Raw genomic sequence first — 20713 nt, 5'->3', positions numbered from 1 at the left:
ACCACAAAGGATCCTCTGTCTGCTTTAGTTGTCATGGTAAATTTGGAAGTAATTTACAGCAGATGATGATGCACATTTTGTGTAAAATGTCCCAAGCCCCTGGACATACTATACTGTTACTCCTGAGTGGCCTTCACTGATCTCAAGTTTCAAGACCACGTTAAACTGGCATCAGCCAGCGTTATCCCCGGCAGCACCGGCTGCCTGCTCTTCCCATTCTGCTACCTTCTCTCTCCTCTTTGCAAGAAGACCATGAAGACCTGCAGGTAGAACTTTTCCAATGGGTTAACTTAGAGCTGTTCCCAGCTGGGTTCAGTGTGTAACTTTGTGAGCATGCTTGAAGCGTCAGGGGAGGAGAGAAGGTTAGGAAGGGGAGAGAATATGACTGCTGCTTCCCATGTATGATGCTATGGTAATGTATGCCACTTTAAAGTGACTATGAGACGGTGGTATGACTTGAGAGTTTTCAGAAATTAATAAAAGAGCAAACATACTGTGCTTTCTTTTCTTGCCAGCCAGCAGCTATGCCTTTCGCCAGCAGGTGGTAGTGCAAGCCCAGGTTTAACTTTTGTTTTACAGGCTATCTTGTATGAATTCTTTCTAATGTTTTTATGTGGTAATGAAGGCTTGCTGCGTTCACACCACCACTTTTGTACTTTGCAAGACACTAGAGACTTTTTCAGAAGTTCTGAATTATTGATTATACAGTTGTCATCTGGGTTTTCTTTTTCCCAGATCATTGTCTTAAAACTCCTCCATTAATCTTAAGATCACCTCCTTCCTTTTTATTCCTTCTTTTGTTTAGACTCCTAACTACTTCCCTCTATTGTAGTTCTATCATATCTCCTTCCACTTTAATTTTAAAATATTTTTTCATGGGAATTAATTTGGGTCAGTGATAGTGTCTTTCCAGCAGTGACTAATTCAGAATATTTAACTAGTATTCTCTAGAGATACTAGTTGAAGGTAGTGATCTGATTAGTACTGCAGAGCTTCAGTCCACAATAAAATTTTGTTCAGGTGTTTGAGTGGTTCAAGTCCATTTGTCTACCTTTCTTTAAATAACTACACTCACTTTTTATGCAAGGCATCTCTTTCCCCTGAAAGAACATTTCTGTGGAAAAAAATTTCTAATGAAAGAAATTATCTCAGCTGCTCTTGCGTTTCAGTTTTCTCTATATATTTTGTGAAAAGACAAAAGACAGTGTGACACTGGCTTACATATTCTGTGTACTCATGAACAGATTCTGAAACTGTAAATTTAATATTTCTTAGGTTAAGAAATTAACCATTTCTGATTTTATGAATTAATCATTAAAATTGCATCTCAGTTGTACATTTCTGAGGGTATGTAGAAAAGAAAATGGTAAGTGTATCTTTTCAGGTTGGCATCTAAAGAAACTGGAGGATTTTCTTCCTGCAGCATGGTTTGTGCTATATTCTGATTCTATTCCTAACTTTAACCTACAGATACAATTGAAAGCCTAATGTGATTTTATACAAAGTACAAAGCTCCCACCAGGTAAATAGTAAAAAGCACTTCTAGTTAAGAAGCAGTGGCACAAATTTAGAAAAATCATTACTTTCAATTAAGTTACAGTTGACATAATAGCATTATAAAGCAATTACCTTTCTCATTCTGTATAATTAAAAAAAAAATACTAATTAGATATAATAATACTAATTTTAAATTAAATTCCATTTCCATAAAGTTTTATAAATACTTAAATTTTATATGTTTGCTTATCTTTTTTGTTTCTAAGGTGGTTTGCTGGAAATGTTCTGATTATAAGGCACATCTCGAATATGATGGCAATAAGTTGAACAAAGTCTGCAAGGACTGCTATCATGTTATAATAGGTTGTACAGACAGTGAAGAAAAGAAGAAGAAAGGCATCCTGGAGGTATGCCGCTTAAAAATACTGTATGTGCGTAGTTGCAAACAGTTTCGACTCATCAGTAGGTGAAAAATGGTGGCATTCTTGCAGCATTATTTTCTGTTTCAGAAATATGTATGTAGACCAAATTCATCCTATCGAGTAGATTTGGGTTTCACCATTCATCTTTTACAACACTACTTTGTTACTTACAACTGTTTTTTAACGGGGGAATTATGAACCTTAGCTTGTTTGCGTCTTTCCAGTTACATCAGCTGATGTGATAAAACATTACCTTTCCTTATAAATCTTCAATTTTCTTCTTCTGCACTCAAGCTGTCATAGCAACAAAAACCACGGCTGCTACAATGATTCTTGAAAACATACCCAAACTGAAAGAACTGAGGATGGAGGAGAGGGGAGTGGGGGAGAATTTTGCTATTCAGAGTCTGAGCAGTGAGATACTGTTTTGATCAGTGTATGCAATGTACCTTTAAGTCATCAAGTTGCTCTCAGCTTTTGACATCTATAAATTCAAGGTCTCAATCAGACAATAAAGACCCATGCTTCTCTTATGATCGGGGGAGAAATAGGCATCTTAGAATTGCAATTAACCTTCACATTTCTATAAATCCCCCTTTATAGGTCCTTTTAAAACACCTGATATACATTAGAGAAATATCGTCCTAACTTTGTCAAGACATATATTTATCTTGGGATGTAGTAGAGAAGGAGTGACCCTTGAGCTAAATACCAACAGAAAAAGAAGGCAAAAATAAGATACAGATTGTAATTCCATATACAGTTTGTAATCCATGTTGGCTTGACTACAGTTGACTATACTCTCGTAAATGAGAAAGAGTACGGAGCACAGAACTCCACTGGCTTCCCTTAGAGTCAAGAAACTGCTGTTCCTTGGCATGGTGGCTTTTTTAAGGTAGCTGAAGGAGCCATGGAGTCTCAGAAATGTCTGTCTGTGTGCTGGGTCTCATGACAACGGAGTGGTTGGTACCATGTTGCAGCATCCAGACAGCATCACTATTGGAAGAGGAAAAAAATTGATGCAAGAAAATTTTAACACATAGTCATTTTGTGTTCTTTCTGTTCTTCTCAGAATCACTATTTAACCCAAGTAGCATGTCACTCTGTCTTCAGATTTTAAGCAATTCACCTAATCTTTTCTGTAGGTTTAGTGCCTGCATTCTTATGTTATTCTTAGAAATGTGTTTGCATCTGATTCTGTCGTAATATTTTGACTGCCAAGAGAGAGTAGCTGTTGTATTGGATAGCTAGTAGCACTCAAATGCCTAACATAATGTTGTTTTAGAAATCAGACATTGTTGTAGATACTAAGATACAGGGAAAGGCTAGCTGTGGTGGCAAAATGAAATTCAGGGTGATCTAGAAGTGTATAATCCAAAATTATTGATGAAAGAAGGAACAGATTGCACGTTAAGGGAATATACATTGTGATTGTACGTATGTAATATGTAAATATTCTCCATAAATCCAGTCCTTCATGATCTTACTTTGGGTATTTGCTCAAGCTCTTTTGCAGATGCTATCCAAGATTTGTTATGAATGGTGATGAATTTCTGCTTTTCTGTTCTGTATGTTCTTAGTCGTTATTTAAGGAAAGCTTATTTTCCTTTTTACGCTTTATACTATCTCCTAGATTGAATCTGCGGAAGTCTCTGGAAATAGCGTCATATGTAGCTTCCTTCAGTACATGGAAAAATCAAAGCCCTGGCAGAAAGCATGGTGTGTTATACCTAAACAGGAAGCTCTTGTGCTGTACATGTATGGTGCTCCACAGGTATGTACAGAGAAAATGGAAAAGATTTTAGTAATTATTGTCACTGATGTCTGAGGAAGAGAAGTCAAATAGCTTGGGAATGGAGGAAAGACCCAAGTGTTTTTTACTAACCTGTATAGTAAACGAGAGGTAGCAGGCAGATTAGTTGGCTGTTCTTAATCAAGAACTTTTCCTTCTTCTTAGGATGTTAAAGCTCTGGCTACAATTCCACTTCTGGGCTACACAGTAGATGACACTCCAAGAAGTGCTGACCTCCCACACAGCTTCAAGCTGACCCAGTCTAAGTCTGTGCACAGCTTCGCTGCAGACAATGAAGAACTGAAACAGAAATGGTTAAAAGTTATCCATTTAGCTGTCAAAGGTGAGACACCAGAATGTCAAAATGAACTGCAAGTGAATTCAGAAGAGCAACCTGAATCTTCTAAAACATCTGAATGCTGAAGCTCAAGAACACGTGGTATTTTTAAAAGATTTCAGTTGAATTTGTGGTTAACCTGTGTGTTAACCTTTCTTTGCTCAATCAAAGTAAAAAAAAAAAAAAAAAAAAGAAACTTCTTACTACCGTACACATCTTAGCACTTTATGTTTGGGAAGAATTCTGGTCTTTTTAGGGATCTTTTTCTTATATTTATGTTCTGTCAATAAAAGTGATGTACAGGTCCATTTCAGAGACTTTTTAAAAAAATGTGAATGCTATTAAAAATACTTAACTAACTTTACTGTTGCTCTTCGGTTAACGTTTGCTACTTTCATTAAGAATACAAATATTGAAGTTTCCTACTTACATGTTAGGACTTGCAACAGGATAAAAGATATACCTCCACATTGCCAAAATAGATCTGTAGTTAAATATGCAGGGACAGTTTGGTTTAATGTATGTAGTTTATAGATTGAATTCCACAGATCTGTACATATGTTGTATTCACTTGTCTCTTTTTAATTAATGCAAATTGCTTTCACAGGTATATTGGCTTTTAAAGTTTCAATTTATCAAGGAAACAATCTAATGACTTTTCAATCTAGAAATGAATACCTTAAATATGAGAAAACAATATATAATATATGTACAGTATTAAAAATGTACAATACTTGATTTTTGCTTTGATTTCATGATACTGGGTTCCTATTAGTGAATAATTTATTTAAAAAGCATGTTTTCTATTTGAAATTAAACACAGTCCTAAATTAACAAATACTGTTCAGTGATTTGTTTTAATAGCTGACACTTAATGATCTTGATATTTTATGCATTAAAAAAATAGCAGTAATGTAAGTGGCATGCAATGGACAAATAAGTTCCAGTTGTGTTTAAAAGGGTAGTCGCTTTTCTTCAGTGTCCTATCACTGTTATCTTTTAAGAGTGCAGTAGTTCATTACTAAAATGCAGTATGTGGTTTGAGAAAAGCAACAGATTCTAGTAACCTTCTAGGAATGTGTATTTTTGCTATTATGGTTACTGGAACAAAATAACATTTTGAACTTAAATCTTTTATTTTTTGCAGAAGATTAGATACTGTAATACTTATTATGACAACAGTCTTTGAGAATTATTGTTGTAAAGTGGCACCTGCTTTATACAAATCTAGTGTGAGGTCTGAGCCTGCAAATCTCAAGTTGCATTAACTGACATTATTTGCATTCTGCTTATGGGAATAAGGACTTGTGGGCTCTGCAGCGTTAAGTCCCTTACGAACTTCCATTCCTATTAGGGTTTTTATACATAGAGGCAAATGACCTCTCTAAAATTTTTACTGTAACATCCTTGGATGAAGTATGACAAATTCAGAGGTAGTGATTTACTGTCAAGTAGACAAAATCATTGCCATCTTTCCTTTTCTGACCCCTCAAAGGAAGGCAAATGTCTAACTTCTACAATCAACTTGTCGGAAGAACGTTCAGGAGTCTTACTTCTCCATATAACTGCAATCTCTATTTTAAATCACGTCAAGCTGAAGAGCTCAGGTTCAAGGCCAGTTTTGCTGGTAACATGAGGGCAGATTTAAATTGACACTTTTATAATGAGACTTCCAGACAAAGCATTCGCTGAACTCCCACTCCCACTTTACTCTTTTTGCAACACTAGTGGGGGGAAAAAAATACTTATTTAGCCTTTAACAAAGGATTGTTAAAGTAACCTCTGTTTTTAGTGTCAAGCGTACATGAGTACACAGTGTCTATCATTCTTTGGTAAGAAGAATGTCATGCAACTTAGTGTTAGTGGGCTGGATTTTGCTCTCACCTGCACAAATCCAAAATCTACCATGGCCTTTAGACTTCAAAGCTTTACACGAGTGTTAGTAATTATCAGGCATGGCATTGTAGAGCACTGTCTCTACAACTGACTTTCTGCGTGTCAGTTCTGAATTCTTCCTTGGGTGCTCCATGTGTCCAGATGATTCTGCATGTAACTCTAGTATTACTTTTATCTGATGTGCAAGCTCTTCTGTAATTCTCTAAGAGATTTTAAGTTATTTCTACTGTTAGCTGTATTTATCTTTATTTATGGGCAGCTCAAGCCCGTTTTGATCCACGTTGGTGAGTACCATCAAATCTTTGCCTGGGTCTCCCTAGCTAGTACGTGTCATCTTGTGTATACCTGGGCGAGGGATGGGGAAAATTCAGGTAAGCAAGAAGAACTCGCGGTGGCTAACTTTCTTTGGTGGTCATCTCTTGAAAGTGGGTATCTTCTGAAAGAGCCTCAAGTGCAGTTGTGGGATCTGGAGGGTCATCTTACCACATCCTAATGCATAAAACCACTGTTTTCCATCTTCAAGTTACTGCATGTAAGGGGAGAAGTTGCCTTAAAGGAGTCCCAAGATAAGACAGACTGAGCTGTTCTGAAAATAATATGATGGTATGACTGTAATCATGTAGTACATTCTGTTTTCTAAGGTCCTGCAAACTTAATTCTGAGCCACATACAAAGACCTGTTCCAGCTAAATGATTAGGGAAATGATTAGAAGCAGCAATTTCTGGGCTGCCTTATTGTTATAATGGTATTGAGTATCTGAAGCTGCTTGAATGATTTCAGCATCTCCCAGAAAAAGCCTGCATTTGGGTATAAACAAATTGAAATGAAGTTACCATTGGGAGTTATTTATTTGAATGTTAGCCTCATGTTTGCTCTCAGACATTAAAGTTTATCTAGCATGGAATACTTTATTTACCCTACTGAAACCTATTTCATGTTCTCATAATCAATTGCTTGGTTGGAATTGTTCTCCTCAGAGTCAGAATGTCTTGGCACTCAAATGTACGGTTCTGTGTGTATTTTGTAGGAAAAGTATGTACCACCAATATTAAAGAAGAGCAGAAGATGGAGAAGTTGCTTCTAGATTTAACCACCCTAACTGTTTTATTCCATTCTCCACAGACAAGGCCCCCTCTTATAGCATGCAAAACTTTTTTTCCTTTAACTTTAAATTGTAAATTGTGACCACACAGGAACAAATTCAAAGTAGTAACTCCTGCAGCTTAAGTATCATGACCAAAGCAGTCAAATTAAAACCATCTTTCTAACAAGGTATAGGCTGTTCCCATTTCAGCTGTTAAATTATTTAAAAAAAAAAAAAGGCATTAAATGTATTGGCATAAAGCTGTGTGTGTAAGGAATAAACTATAACTGAGCATTCATTCATAATACATGAATGTATGTGGCTTTGCTGAATTATTTAAGCTTTTTCAGTTCTTGTGTTCAAGAAATGCTTGTTTCTCACTTCAGAAGTGATCAGTCTTCTGTGCAATTTAAAGCAGATCAAAAGTTATTTTGTGTGTGTTTTACCTGTGTTCAATCAGAGCAATGGCTCAATTTTATCATGACATCTGTTTGGAACATATTAATATATTTTTCAAAATGACTTAATATTTTTCCCCTATCATGGAAAAGTAGTGTTTCATGACATCTGCATGTCTGCACCATTCTTCCAGATCCTTTAGAAATTGTTTTCTGGTATCAGGTACTCCTGCTTGGTTGAAGAGCTGCTGTAAAATCTATAGCATCTAGTACTTTCAGATCCCTTTCCACTGAGTAGTTTTGTTTATTCCAAAATGTATTTAATTTTTATGTGCAAAATAGATACTGAGAATAGAAAACATTCTCTTCTATTTCAAGTAGACTATAAAACCACTTTAATTGCATGTAATATATAATGGCACCTTTTTATGCAAAACCACCTCAAAGTGCTTTATAAATCTCCTCAAAGATTCTAAATCCATTTAATAGAAAAGAGGGGTTTTATTCTTCGTATTTTTAAATTATGGATGAAGCCAAGGCACTGATTAGATGTAGAATAAATACACTACCACCTGAGTAAGGTTTAGATGAGGTTATAGAAGTATGCTCTAAAGAGTTCCCAGTGGTGTCAGGAGGAAGAAAAAATAATATATGGGTATATGTAAAAATAAGTGGGAAAGATGTGGAAACACTTGACAAGTTCTTTGGGTTTTGTTGGTTTCTTTTAAACCCACATCCAACCACATAGCTAGTATAAAAAATGGTTAGCTTTTCATTTCAAGACAAGGCTAAATAAAATGAACAGAGGGTAGTGGTTCCTTATACTGAAGGAAAGACTTTCAGGAAAGAAATAAACATTCCATGTAGAAATAATTCTAAGCAATAAAAAAGGAGCTTTCTCCATAAATCTATTTAGAGATCTTTAGCTGGTGTAAACTAGCATAGACCTGCTGGAGCTATTATACCTTCAGCGATTTCAAGTCATGTAGAATCTGCCTTATATAAAGACATGTGTGGAAAATCAAGATTTCACCAGTTTGAGAGCTGCTGACTTACTATGTCTCATCTGGAATCACAGTGCTCGGTGGAACTTCAGATGGGTTTCAGCTGGAGATAATTGAGGTAGGGGTGAATGTAAACAGCTGGAAATATATAATCCAAAAATAGAATATTGAAGAGAAATAATTTTGTGGCAGAATTGACTATCCTTAAGATAAATCCATTGGTGAAATGGGCATAATTCTTAGTCTGTGGCATACTGTTACTTGAAATCTGAAATAAAATATATGGAGTTACGTTGTTGTTTTCCCTCTACTCTGTGACCCTATTGGTGTGAGGAATTTACCTCGCTGGTTCTCACCCATAGGACTGTAGTGAAGTATGTTCCTTGGATAGGCGTTTTAATCTGCTAGTCAGATTGTTTCCTAAATCCTTTTCCTTTAACAGAACATAACAGTAATTGGTGATTGTATATGTGTGTATATATACACATACACATATGTATGTGTGTGTATATGTATATATGTGTATATACATATATGACCTGTTTTCAAGCAGTATTTTACAATCAAAAAATACACTGCGTTGCATTCAAAATATAATGTACATTGACTGTGTTGAGTGTGCTTTTCAGAAGCAAAAATCTACAGGAATAGATCTACTTTTGTGGCATGTTTACTATTTCAGCCTAGTTTAAAAAAGCAAGCAACCAACCAACCAAACCACACTAAATTCAGTAAGGCATTCAATCCGCTTCCTTTAAAACATCATGATTAAGTTTCTTCCCAGACTCACTATGGCATTTTGCTTTCACCCCTTCCTCTTCCTAGCACAAGTGAATGTAGAATGTGTTTTTTTCTCTCCTAAAATCTTCAAGCAGGTTTCTTTGAATAAAACATTTTCAGCCACTGCATAACATCAACCCTCTTCAGTTTATAGTTCATCCTTGTAGATTCATTAACTATTTATGGTGAAAATATTCAGAAAAAGGGGGAACTGTGTCAAAGCATTTTTGCATGTACGTGCCCTAGTATTTTTAAGAAAGAAGCTAAATTTGTTGCATATAGGGAACAGTTTGCAATAGAAGTATTGGTTTTTTTCTATTAGCATGTTCTCTGTTCTGCAGCCCTCAAGGCCCCAAGGCAGATTAATACATTACAGCTCATCCAGCTCCCACTAAAATTAATGTTTGACATCAGAATTACAGGCTACACACTGTTATTCCCCTTCATTATGGAAACATTTCTGGGTTTAATTAAGAAAACACTTTTTTTTAAAAAAAAAAAAAAACTATTAATATTTGGAAGAGGTGTAAATTTGTTCTGGTTTTGCAATAAAGTGAAGAATATTAAAAAGGCAAAATTTAATACCGTTGTAAGTTGTGCAAATTTAAGTGGTCATTTTTATGGTCAAGAAATACATGAATGTAAAAAATTTGCAGATATTGTATATATTTTCTGTAATATATGTATATTTAGTCATAAGGTGGGTGGAGAATTGTAAAAATTAAGCACTTTAATTCCTGTTGAGTACTTAAAAAGAAAACTGTATCCTGTAAAATAAAAGCATCATTAAATACGCATTGCTGGTTGACTTTTGTTTGGTCCACCTACTGTTTACTTTCTCTCCCAATGAAATCTTTAAATGCATTTCCAATTGTGCAAGTAACTATAAGGACCGATCTGTTGCTGAAGTGCTGGCTACTCACAAGTACCGCTACGTTGGTGGAAGATGTATTCTGAGCATGTAAAGGCCTGTATATAATGCTATGACATCTTAGATTGGGAAAAGATGCAATCTTTCACAGTTTAGATCCATATTTCTATAATGGGAATAATAATGTGTTCTTGTGTGACCAGGATGTTATGAGAGTACTTTTTGGGCTTCTACATTGCCATCCCCATAGAAGAGTCCAGAAAGAAAGGAGCATGTTCAGTGTAGCCCCACACCTTCCTTACTATTACTCAAGCACTGCTCTGAACAAAAGGACAAAACAAAACATGGAGCAGCTGCTCAGTGTAATCTCTTGTGCACTGAATTAAAGTGGTGCTGTGAAGCAAAAATGATCAGGTAATTAGCTGGATCATGATCTTAAGCATAGGCAAGTGATTCTTTAAATTCATTTGCTAGCTAAGCACATATACAGTTTATGGAAGTGACATTTAAACTGTAGCTGCTCCTTTTCTAAATATCCTTTAACAGGCAGAACTATCTGCAGTTGCCTTCAGCTTCCATCATCTGTATACAGTAAACCTGTTTTGATTGTATCTGATTTATTCTTGGTATTCTTCTGTAGGTGGGCACAATGTTGCAGAAAAGACTTCCCCCAAAATATACAGAGAAAAAGTTACTCTATTACTTGTTAGTTCCTGTCTGGAAGAGGTTGAGTGCAAGAATTTTCTCTAGTTTCTATTTTTTTTTCCCCTCTGCAAACACAGTAAACAAATCAGTATTTGAAATAAGTACTGATTGAACCACAGAAAGTAATGTTTCCCCTCTCCATTTACATAATTTTTTCCACTAATTTTTCTGATCCCCCCCCCCCCCCCCGTGATTAACTCTGTTCCAAAACCATTATTTTCCTCATTAAACACCATGTAATGCCTTCTGCATGGAGACAAAAAACCCAAAGAATTTAGCCTAAAATGTGCTTTAATAAGAAAACCCAATTATAAAATTCAAACTACAGGAAATCCATAATCACAGCTCCTACTTAATTCCTTTATATAATCAGGTTTAATAAGCATGGATATTTCTACTCAGTAGCAAGCTGTCCAGGAACCCATCAAGTACAGGGTTGGTAAGTAAGTGGTAGGTGCCGTCTCCTCTGGCTCTCCATAAGAGCCTGACTAATAATACTGCCTCATGACCACAGAATTGTTCTTGGCGTTGTATGAGCTTCCTGACATGAGAGAAATGGCATTGCCTGCCTTTGGTAAACACGATACCTTGAGCTTGTTTACTTTAAAGAAATTGCTCTGGAGAGTCCTGTGGTGTCTCTAATGACGAGGAGGGTTGTGACCTGTTTGTCTTGGAACCTCTCACCCTCTGCCTCCTTGGCCCTGTGTACTAGGCAACTATGACAATATTAAGCCTCTTCAGACCCGGTTCGTGTGGTGAATCGGAACACACCTGGCTGAGTTCATTTGCTTGAGGTCTACCCCATGTCTGTGTTGCTAGTTTCTGTTTTGATCTCAAAAACATAATGCTCTGGTGTCATGAGCAGGATGTGCTGCTACCTGCTCGCTGTTTCAGACAGACACATTTCTTTGAGTTACAGCATACTTTTCAAATTAGTTTCACTGATTTCAAGTCTTAAGTTACGGAGAATCTATCATATACCCTGGTAACTTTCCCAGCTACACTCTCTGTAGGTGGGTTTTTTTGGTTTGTGGTTTTTTTTTTTTTAACTATTCTTATCACTAGTCAGAACTCATGTAGCTTCCAACCATCAGGACCTTATCAAAAGCATTCATCAAGAATTTCAACCACCAAACCTGTGCTCTCTTTTGAGTATGTTTTGACATAGTATGCCCAACTTATTCTTCCAAACTCAAGGCAAGGGTCCCTGCTTAAGGAAAATGGGGTTTGGAATTTGATTGCTACTGAATGGAGGAGCCTTCCCATAGCGTGAAATTGAATTAATAACCCCATGATGGAAGAAGATAAAATTTCAGCCATAATTCTGTTTAGACCTATTGCCTAGCTATGTAGAACTACCTGCTTTGCCTGTTCTGCCTTACTCGCACGTTTCTTAGCTTGCAAAAGGGAATCCAAATCTTTTAGCTCAAGGCTTTGGCATGCAGCATTTACAGACGACCTACCTTACCTACGTTGTATTTTGGAATTCGATTTTGGACTAGCACTAAGCTGGTCCTGTTAACCGAATGCTCTTCAGTGGCTGAAGTGCATCTTGCAGTTCTGTTTCACATAAAAAGACTTGCATCCATGCGCTCCAAGACAACTCTGCGATGCTAAGCAAAGCGTGGCGGGTAAGACACCATGTATCCACTCCAGAACCGCAACCTTGACCTGAACTGAAAAGCTTAAAATAGATGTGCTTGAAGTATCTGTTAGTCTTACACGCAAATTGTGATGTTGCAAATCGCATCCACTCGATTGTTATATTTCCAGTTCAAACTGAAAATTCTGCCAATCATCATAAAAAGCAGCATGTACAAGAAAACATATATTATAAAAATAAAAATAAAAAATGCTCCTCTTGGCATACTATTTTACCTTAAAGATAACACAGGAGATGATAGCCTCATTTAAAATATTAGATCCAGAAGCAGAAGATACAAGCTCAGTTCCTCCTGAATGCCAGCAAGTTTGCTGTTTGCTACTTCCTTGTTTGGGGGAAGGTTTTTCCTTTTCCTTTCTAGTTATATTGTCTCAGCTGAATGCTAACTAAGCATGCATTTTGTTTTCCAATAAAAAGTTACTTTCTTGATAGCAGACAGGAGGTTATTGCCTTTATTCCCAAAACCTTGGTCCTTTAAAGTAAAAGGTCTTAATCTTAACATTGGACTGCAAACCATTCCTTATGCAAGCAGCAATTATTTCATATTTTCTATCAAATTTATTGTTATCTATTGGTGTCGCTTTAAGAATACACCCGGCAGACTCCATAAGAAATTTACCCAGTGGGTATTTCCATATTTAAAATTACTTTTTCAGCTCCGTTAGGCAGTATGTGATCCATGAGATTGCTTGACTTAAGTCGACAAAAATTCTAGGGGAGAAACCCTTGGGTTTCACACCACCACCACCACCTGTTGATTCCTCTGTTTATTCAGTGGCACATGGTGTACAAGATAAGCAAAAGACTTCTATCAAAAAGTTATAATTAAAGTATCTACAATGATGTGGAGAAATACCAAGCGAAAATTTCTGGATTTTCTACACTAGACTGCATAATGAGAGTGAGAAACAGCTTATTTATAATATCCATCCTTTGACTAATGAAGTCCTGTAATGGATGTTGAGGTTGATTGTTCGTGAGCCCATCGAAGTGCAGGAGGAAAACAGAAATCTGCTGTCTAGAACTTAAGAGGTTAGTAACTTAGTATTCTGCGCTTGCACTTTGTATCACCAATCAATGCCCAGGCCAATGACAAATTCAGTAACGCACCATCACTGGAGAGGAAATGAGCTGCTCAGCTGGGATACATCTAACTGTCCAGTTGCCACTGGGGTGGTGACAACCATTCACTGAAGCAACTGTTACTATTGTGTCTGGTATTCCAAGAAGTCTGACCCACCCCAGTTGGGTGGTCAGCAGTTCAGAGCGGTACAGAGATTATTTTCATCTCCAGCCAAAGCTTTTGTCTCTACTGGCCTTGTTAGAAACGCTGATGTCTTACAAACACCTACCAGAATGCTCGGGCTTTGTTCCCGACTGATGAACTTTGACTGCCGCATTTGCCCTGTGGCTCTTACCCTCTGTGCCCTGCCCCTCCCTTAACTTGAAACCTGCTTTCAGTTCGGCAAGCATGGTTCATGAGAGGTTGTGTGACACACCAAATATTCAATTAATTTGGTTAAATAACTTCCCTGTGAATACAGTAAGGGAATATAAGGAACTCCCAGTTGTTTTGCTTGTCATATTGCCCAGCAAAGTTGCATCCCTGCCCCAGGATTATTTTGTTTTGCCAGAGACTGGGTCTCAGCACAGGTAACACGTAACTCGGGGATTCCCATCAGCACTGTGACCTTCTTACAGCCAGCTGAAGTGTGTAGGCAAGCTCACTTTGCCAATTCAGCAGAACCCCTGGACTATGGATTCAAAAACTCTGATTTCTGCCTCTTCTGGAAAAAGACCAAGGTTTAAAATCTGCCAGTTTGGAAACACTGTGTAGAACATCCAAACAAAGGGTCATTCCGTCAAGGGATTTCAGGAATTTATTTATCTCAGCTTCTAATCGTGTTTGCTGTGCAGATGTCTGCTCTAAGTGCTATGATGATGAGAGAATCTACATCTAGAGAATACAAAAACACCATTCAATTTGGCTTCACATAAAAATCAGGCTCTGCCAGACCCATATAATTGCTGTATTACATGGTTCCAAAAGGTGACATTACCAAGGAATGATTTACAAAAGTATTTTACTAATACTGTTTGTGCAGTACAAAGTAGCATGACTATGTATGCAGCGCAAATGTTATGTTACATACTTGATACATTCCAGCATGGTAATCAAATATTTCTTTCTCTAGACAAATACGATGGCAAGGAAATATGCTTTACTGAGGTGCTAGATTGTGGTCTCCTTGCCCAGCATAAATTAACTAAATGGTAAATGACTTGTCCACTGCTGTCAGTATGTCAACATAAAGAGACTCCAGCTGCATGAGCAAAAATGGGAGCAGATGATGATGCAAAACTATGAAGAAATTCCTATCTTGGAGAAGAAAGGCTGGAAGTTTTGTTCTCCTGAATTCAAACATAAAAAACAAGGAGGCTTATAATGAAATTAGAAAATGACAAATTTAAAACTGACACCAAATTGATTTTTTGCACTATGCATAATTAGATCATGAAATTCACTGTCACAGGATGTCATTGGAGCCAAGAATTTAGCGTGATGGGACAAAAAAACTACTATATGGTAAATAAAGCAATCTAGTTTCCAGTAACATAAAACAGAAGAAATACTGAACTGTCTACTTCAGCTCTCACAGCAGTATCAAAATTACTTAATACATAGTTTTGGGATTGGAAGATCTTATTACTGCATTTTTATGTTTTCCCCAGAGCGCTGGTGCTGGACTGTCTTAGAGATGAGAGTCTGAGGTAGATTGATACCAGGTCAGATTCAGTGTGGCAGTTCCTGTTTCCTCATGTCAATTAACTTTTAGTAAATAACCTGTCTGACTACTACTGCTTTTTATCAGATCTTTGAGTTTCTTGCTCAGTACAATGTAAGTCAGCCATGGAAAGTTAGAGTTAGAGCTACAGATGACCATTGCTCGTTAAAATGTTTATTGCTTTGGCACAGTCCTCAGCTGGGCTAAGTGCTGGGTTTTGTAAGCTGGTGCAGAACATGACAGTTCATAGCAGAGGCATTTCTGGCTCCCACTTTTTAGCCAGAAATACACAATGTGGTAAACTTGGCATTCTGATGTTTCCTCCTCTTGTATCTTCTTCAGTCCTTTCTTCTTGCTTTCCTTCATTAATTAGCTTCCTCCATCTGTGCTCTGCTTCTCCATTTGGGTATTCCGCCCTTGATAGGCCTTTTGACAGCTCTGCTGGGCAGGCTAGGTTATCTCAACTTAGTTCAGCAACTGATATTTTCTCTGTGTGCCTCTTGAATTATTATACTGATAAAATTCTCAGAACAGCCATACTGGGACAGACCAAAGGGCAAGCACACACAGTGCTCTGTATGATACTTTCCCAGCTTCCAACCATTGTCAGCTCAGAAACATCCAGAGCTAGATTTGCTCCCTACATAGCTATTTGTTTACATGCAATACATTTCTCTTCCTTAAACTTGTCCAAACACCATCTGAATCAATTTAAACTTTTACTGTCTACAATAGCCTCTGGCAAGGAGCTCAAAACCCACCCAGGAGGAGCTATTGTCTTTGTTTTGTTGACCTGGCTCCTTTCTAGTTTCATTAGATGCTCCCACAATACTTGTATTGGAAGGGAGAGTAAACAAAACCGATGCTCGTGGACCAGCTCCAGGCTGCTAATGATTACACAGACCTTTAATCCTCCCTACCCCTTGCCATTTCTTTTGTAGAGTGGAGACTCCTAGCTTACTTAGTCGGTCTTGATATTGAAGCTGTGCCACACCTTTCATCATCCTTGTCATCCCTCTCTGACACTTTTCCAGTTCTACATTCTCTCTGAGATGTCCCACTTCTGGTCTAAATTAAAATATAAACCAGGTTGCATTTGTTCCATTTCACAGTGGTGTCCATGAGTTCATATGGCAAAATGAAAGCGGCAGGAGAAAAGAGATTCCTGTAGAGAAATAAGCTGGTGTTATCTACCTACTTGAGGTGCCTGCAGCTTCTATTCTTGTGCAACATGGGTGCTTCTTTTTTTTTTTTTTTTTTCTTTCTTTCTTTTCTTTTCCTTCCAGGAACTGAGGGAAGGAGAGGAGATGAGGATCCATGTTAGACAGGGAATGGCAAACCCTTTAGAAAGAGCATTTGCTGCGTCAGGTGTACAATGTGGGGAACGTTCGCTGTTGTCCAGGAAGCAGGAGAGGCAGATGCCAAATGGCACCCTGGTATTAATGATCTCTGAGAGCAATCGGCTCCAGCACACTGAAAGCAAATGCCTGAATCCGCTGGGTAATCATGCCTGTATGGCTGTGACAAGAACCCCTCCCCAACAGGTCATTCAGGACCTGTCTTCACAAAGTTTTACATGCGTTAACTGTATCTCTCTGTGCTGAATACACTAATTTTTGAGTGTTTCAATTTACTTTGCCATCTTTATGCTTTTATCATGAAATACTAGTCCTCTGACAAGCAGTGTGAAATTTCCTGGGTAAGAATCATAGAATGCGATCATAGAATCATTTAGGTTGGAAAAGACCTTTAAGATCATCCACTCCAACCATTAACCTAACGCTACCAAGTACACCACTAAACCAATTAAGGGTACAGTAATAATTTCATGTTTCCTGGCTTGGTGGCTGAATGAAGATCAGACTTTACAACTTTGTTGTAAAGATATATAGATAAGAATGTATTTCTTTTGTATCTTCTTTCTTTCAACATTTGAGGGTTGCAAGACACGAAGACCGGAAACGACTAATTTGTATAGAATAAGAATATAAGTTCTAATGCCATCCAGAACATGAATTTTTTGGAAGCATTTTTAACCTGTTGGTTTACAAGAAAGGACAAAGCCAGAATTCAATTCAGTGCTAGCATGTTCATAATTTGTCTTTGAGAAAATGCACTCAAGGGAAAGACATTTAAAGAGCAGACAGTTTATTTGTTGTGATCTCGCATCAGAAGTCATCCTCTGGTTTCATTCTATCTTTTCATATAACACAGCTGAGGATTAGCTCTCACAGAGTTTCCCACTTCCCAAGCCCTGCCCAGACACCTCATCCAAACCTACTATTATGCACCTGAGTTAGGAAATTGCACACTGAGATTAGCTGACTCACAAACAAAAATATGCACAAAAAAAGCAAACAGAATACAGCAGTTTTAAATCTGTCCATTATAATTCTTGATATGTGAATGTAAGTGGGAAAACATTTTTTTTTTTCTGTACAGTTTGCAGGACCAGATATTCTCCAGGTCTTTTCTCCCCATGAAGAGACCTCCATAATGCCTCCTCCCCGCCCCCAGTAGTTTTGTTTTCCTGCTCTGTTGGCTTTGTGAGACCAGATGCTGACAAGGTCTAGCAAGTTGCCATTCAGCACCTTTCCTTGAGGTATTTGGGCAGCAGCGACACACCTCACGAAGCAGTGGTGAGGGCGGTGGGGGGCACCCGTTTGGTGGTTTCCTGCTTTTCAAGGGTTTTCAGAACACGGTACCTTGAATAAATGTTGCCGCTCCCCGCTGCTTGCTAAAAACTGCCTCCGGCAGCCACCCTGGGCAGCCATGAGGCCGGCCTCCCTGACATGGGCTGCCTGTGGCCCCTCAACTCGCGGCCTACGCCACTCCTGGTGATCATAGAATCACAGAATGCTTTGGGTTGGAAGGGACCTTTAGAGGTCACCTAGCCCAACCCCCCTGCAGTGAGCAGGGACAGCTTTAACCAGATCAGGTTGCTCCGAGCCCCGTCCAACCTGACCTTGAATGTTGCCAGGGATGGGGCCTCCACTGCCTCTCTGGGCAACCTCTTCCAGTGCTTCACCACCCTCATTGTAAAAAATGTCTTCCTTATATCCAGTCTAAACCTATTCTTCTTTAGTTTAAATCCATTATTCCTTGTCCTGTCACAACAGGCCTTGCTAAAAAGATTCTCCCCATCTTTCCTGGATGCCCCCTTTAAGTACTGGAAGGGCTCCCTTTAAGTACGGAGGGGATGGGCTTTATCGTCCCAGACTAAAACCTGGGAATGGCTTGTCACACAAGACCACCAGCGACTACACGCTGTCTGGTCTTCAAATGCTTTTGGCCCCTGGGCGCTCGGAAAGCAGACATGGGGGGGGCGGGGAGGAGGGCGCGTACCGTTACGCGGCGGCGGTTGGCAGCAGCCCCCAACGGCCGCCGCCGGAGAGGGCGCCCGCGCGCGCCCTGCCCGGCGCCTTCCCCCCCCTCCCCGCACTACAACTCCCATGATGCCTGGCGGCGTTTGCGGCGGCGTTTGCGGCGGCGCCGCGCCCGGCGGGCGCGCACAGCCTTCTGGGGGTCGCGCCGTGCGCGGGGGCCGGCGCCAATGGCGGCAGGTGGAGGGGGCGGCTGACGGGAGCCGTTGCCCGTCGCGCCCATTCATCGCCGACGCCTTCCCCCGGACCTTGCCCTCCCCCTGCCGCTATGGAGGCGCTGATCCCCGTGATTAACAAGCTGCAGGATGTGTTCAACACGGTGGGGGCCGACATCATCCAGCTGCCGCAGATCGTGGTGGTGGGCACGCAGGTGAGGCGAGGCGAGGCGGGGCGGTGGGGCAGGGTAGGCCGGGGTGGGGGAGAGGGCCGAGCGGGCCCTTGCCGCCCTGAGGGCAAAGTCGAGGCGTCCATCGCGCCTCCGGTGCTGCTGACCCGCGGTCGCCTCCGCCAAGGGCACGGGGGGACGAGGGCAGCCGAGGGCGGCCGGGGCGGGCGGCCCGCCCGCCCCGGCCGCCCTCGGCTGCCCTCGTCCCCCCCCATTCCTTCCCTGGGCTCCTCTGCTTCCCCACCATTTGCAATGGGAGTGCCTCTTCTGCCCCTCTCCCTCCCTTTGGCGCTTTTCGGTAGCGGTTTGAAGGCTGAGGAGCTCTCCAGGGCTGCCGGGAGTGCCTGCCCCATCTCTCCCGTCCCGTGTCCCCCCCCCCGCCCCCCCCCCGCTAGTCGGTGGCTTCCCTTCTCTGACAGCCGCCGTGAAGCGGAGGCTGAATATAAAAGGATGTGGTAGCGGAACGGCATCTTGCAGGCGTGGATCGTTTTTCCCTTGCTGCGATTTCTTCTCTGCCGTTTAAACCTCTTTGTCTCAGCTGACGATGGGGAGCGAAGGTGAGGGGCGAAGCCAAGCCTTTGTGGGCTGTAACAGTTACAGCGGGTGTGTCTCGGCCGGATAATGCTGCTGCTGGGGTCGAAGATAGCTCAGACCCTTTCAGGTCTACTCAGATGGGATGCCGTTCTTCAGCAAAACTTTTGGCAGCGGAACATGTGTGACCAGAACTGCAGCAGTCATAAGGGAATTGAAAATGAAACGTGAAACACAACTAACACTTGAAGTTAATGGATCTCTTTTTGTTTCTGTGAAATTAACAGTGTTTATTGACTGTATGATGTTACTTGACAGTAGCATGCCCACCTGAGACAGTAATACCAATTACTCTGCAGTCAGGGATTTCATTATAGGACTTGAAACACATGGGCTGTATGTTTAAAGCTTGCACCTTGCCGAAGCATGGAATAGGTTTGCTCAAAGTCAGCTACAGTGTGGAACTGGTTGTGAGGCATCCAGCTGTCATTCTGTTTTACCAATATAAATCAGATAGATTAATTGACTTTATATTAGCCACTTTATAAAATAGATCTAAAATACTTGAATTGGGTGGGAGGGACTTTGCACGGGTAAGCTATATTAGGTACTTGCTATTTTTGTAGCTGACAGGAGTCTGTCACTTTATGAAGACATTTAATCCCCTTTACATTAAAAATCATTCAAGAAAGCTATTTTTTGTTTGGGGTTTTTTTTTTTTTTTGGACTTTCTTTGGTTCTGCAACAGAAAGTGCAAGGCAGAGGTGTGGCGTTTTTCTGTGTAAAATTAATAAAGTGGTTTTTTCTGTGAAAAAAAATTTCTTCATGAAATGCATTGAAGTGGCTTTTTTAAAATTATTATCCTTTTGAACAACTTTGTGCTAGTTAACATTTCATAAGTGTGTACAGTAGAACTGAGACTTAAGACAGTGTTGACATGCATTTGACTTCAATAGTCTACTCATCAGTATTAATAAGCATTCAGTGCTGTATTCAGTATATTCATACAAAAACCTTGAATTAGTATGGTATTTCTTAGCATGCCAAAACAAAGTCCTTTACAGACTCCAGGAAAATATATAGCAAAATGTCTAGCAAGCTGTATCTTGGGGTTTTTTTGCGTTGTTTTTGGTCAGGGTTATTGGAAGAAATAATTGTCTTTACTGACGTGGTAATTC

At 39.7% G+C, this 20713-nt stretch overlaps 2 protein-coding genes across 5 annotated transcripts in view; both read left to right on the top strand.

The window, feature by feature from the left end:
- Positions 1 to 5701, top strand: part of FGD4 (FYVE, RhoGEF and PH domain containing 4) — a 31884-nt gene extending 26183 nt beyond the window's left edge. The window contains exons 13-16 of one of the 2 annotated variants that reach the window (XM_009493607.2): positions 1764 to 1904; positions 3553 to 3693; positions 3877 to 4054; positions 5544 to 5701. In XM_009493607.2, the coding sequence (XP_009491882.2) occupies positions 1764 to 1904; positions 3553 to 3693; positions 3877 to 4054; positions 5544 to 5701 (618 nt within the window). Of the gene's footprint in view, positions 1 to 1763; positions 1905 to 3552; positions 3694 to 3876; positions 4135 to 5543 lie in introns of those variants that run through there. The other variant, XM_075715470.1, reaches the window with a different exon arrangement.
- A 13149-nt stretch (positions 5702 to 18850) lies between these two features.
- Positions 18851 to 20713, top strand: part of DNM1L (dynamin 1 like) — a 40828-nt gene continuing 38965 nt past the window's right edge. For all 3 annotated transcript variants that reach the window (XM_075728079.1, XM_075728077.1, XM_075728078.1), the window contains exon 1: positions 18851 to 18989. In XM_075728079.1, the coding sequence (XP_075584194.1) occupies positions 18888 to 18989 (102 nt within the window). In that variant the 5' untranslated portion in view covers positions 18851 to 18887. The remainder of the gene's footprint in view (positions 18990 to 20713) is intronic.

The sequence above is a fragment of the Pelecanus crispus genome, chromosome 1 (assembly GCF_030463565.1).
Source record: "Pelecanus crispus isolate bPelCri1 chromosome 1, bPelCri1.pri, whole genome shotgun sequence".
Classification (NCBI taxonomy): Eukaryota; Metazoa; Chordata; class Aves; order Pelecaniformes; family Pelecanidae; genus Pelecanus; species Pelecanus crispus.
Note: the sequence above shows the minus strand (reverse complement) of the source record. Positions and strands in the feature narration are given on the sequence as shown.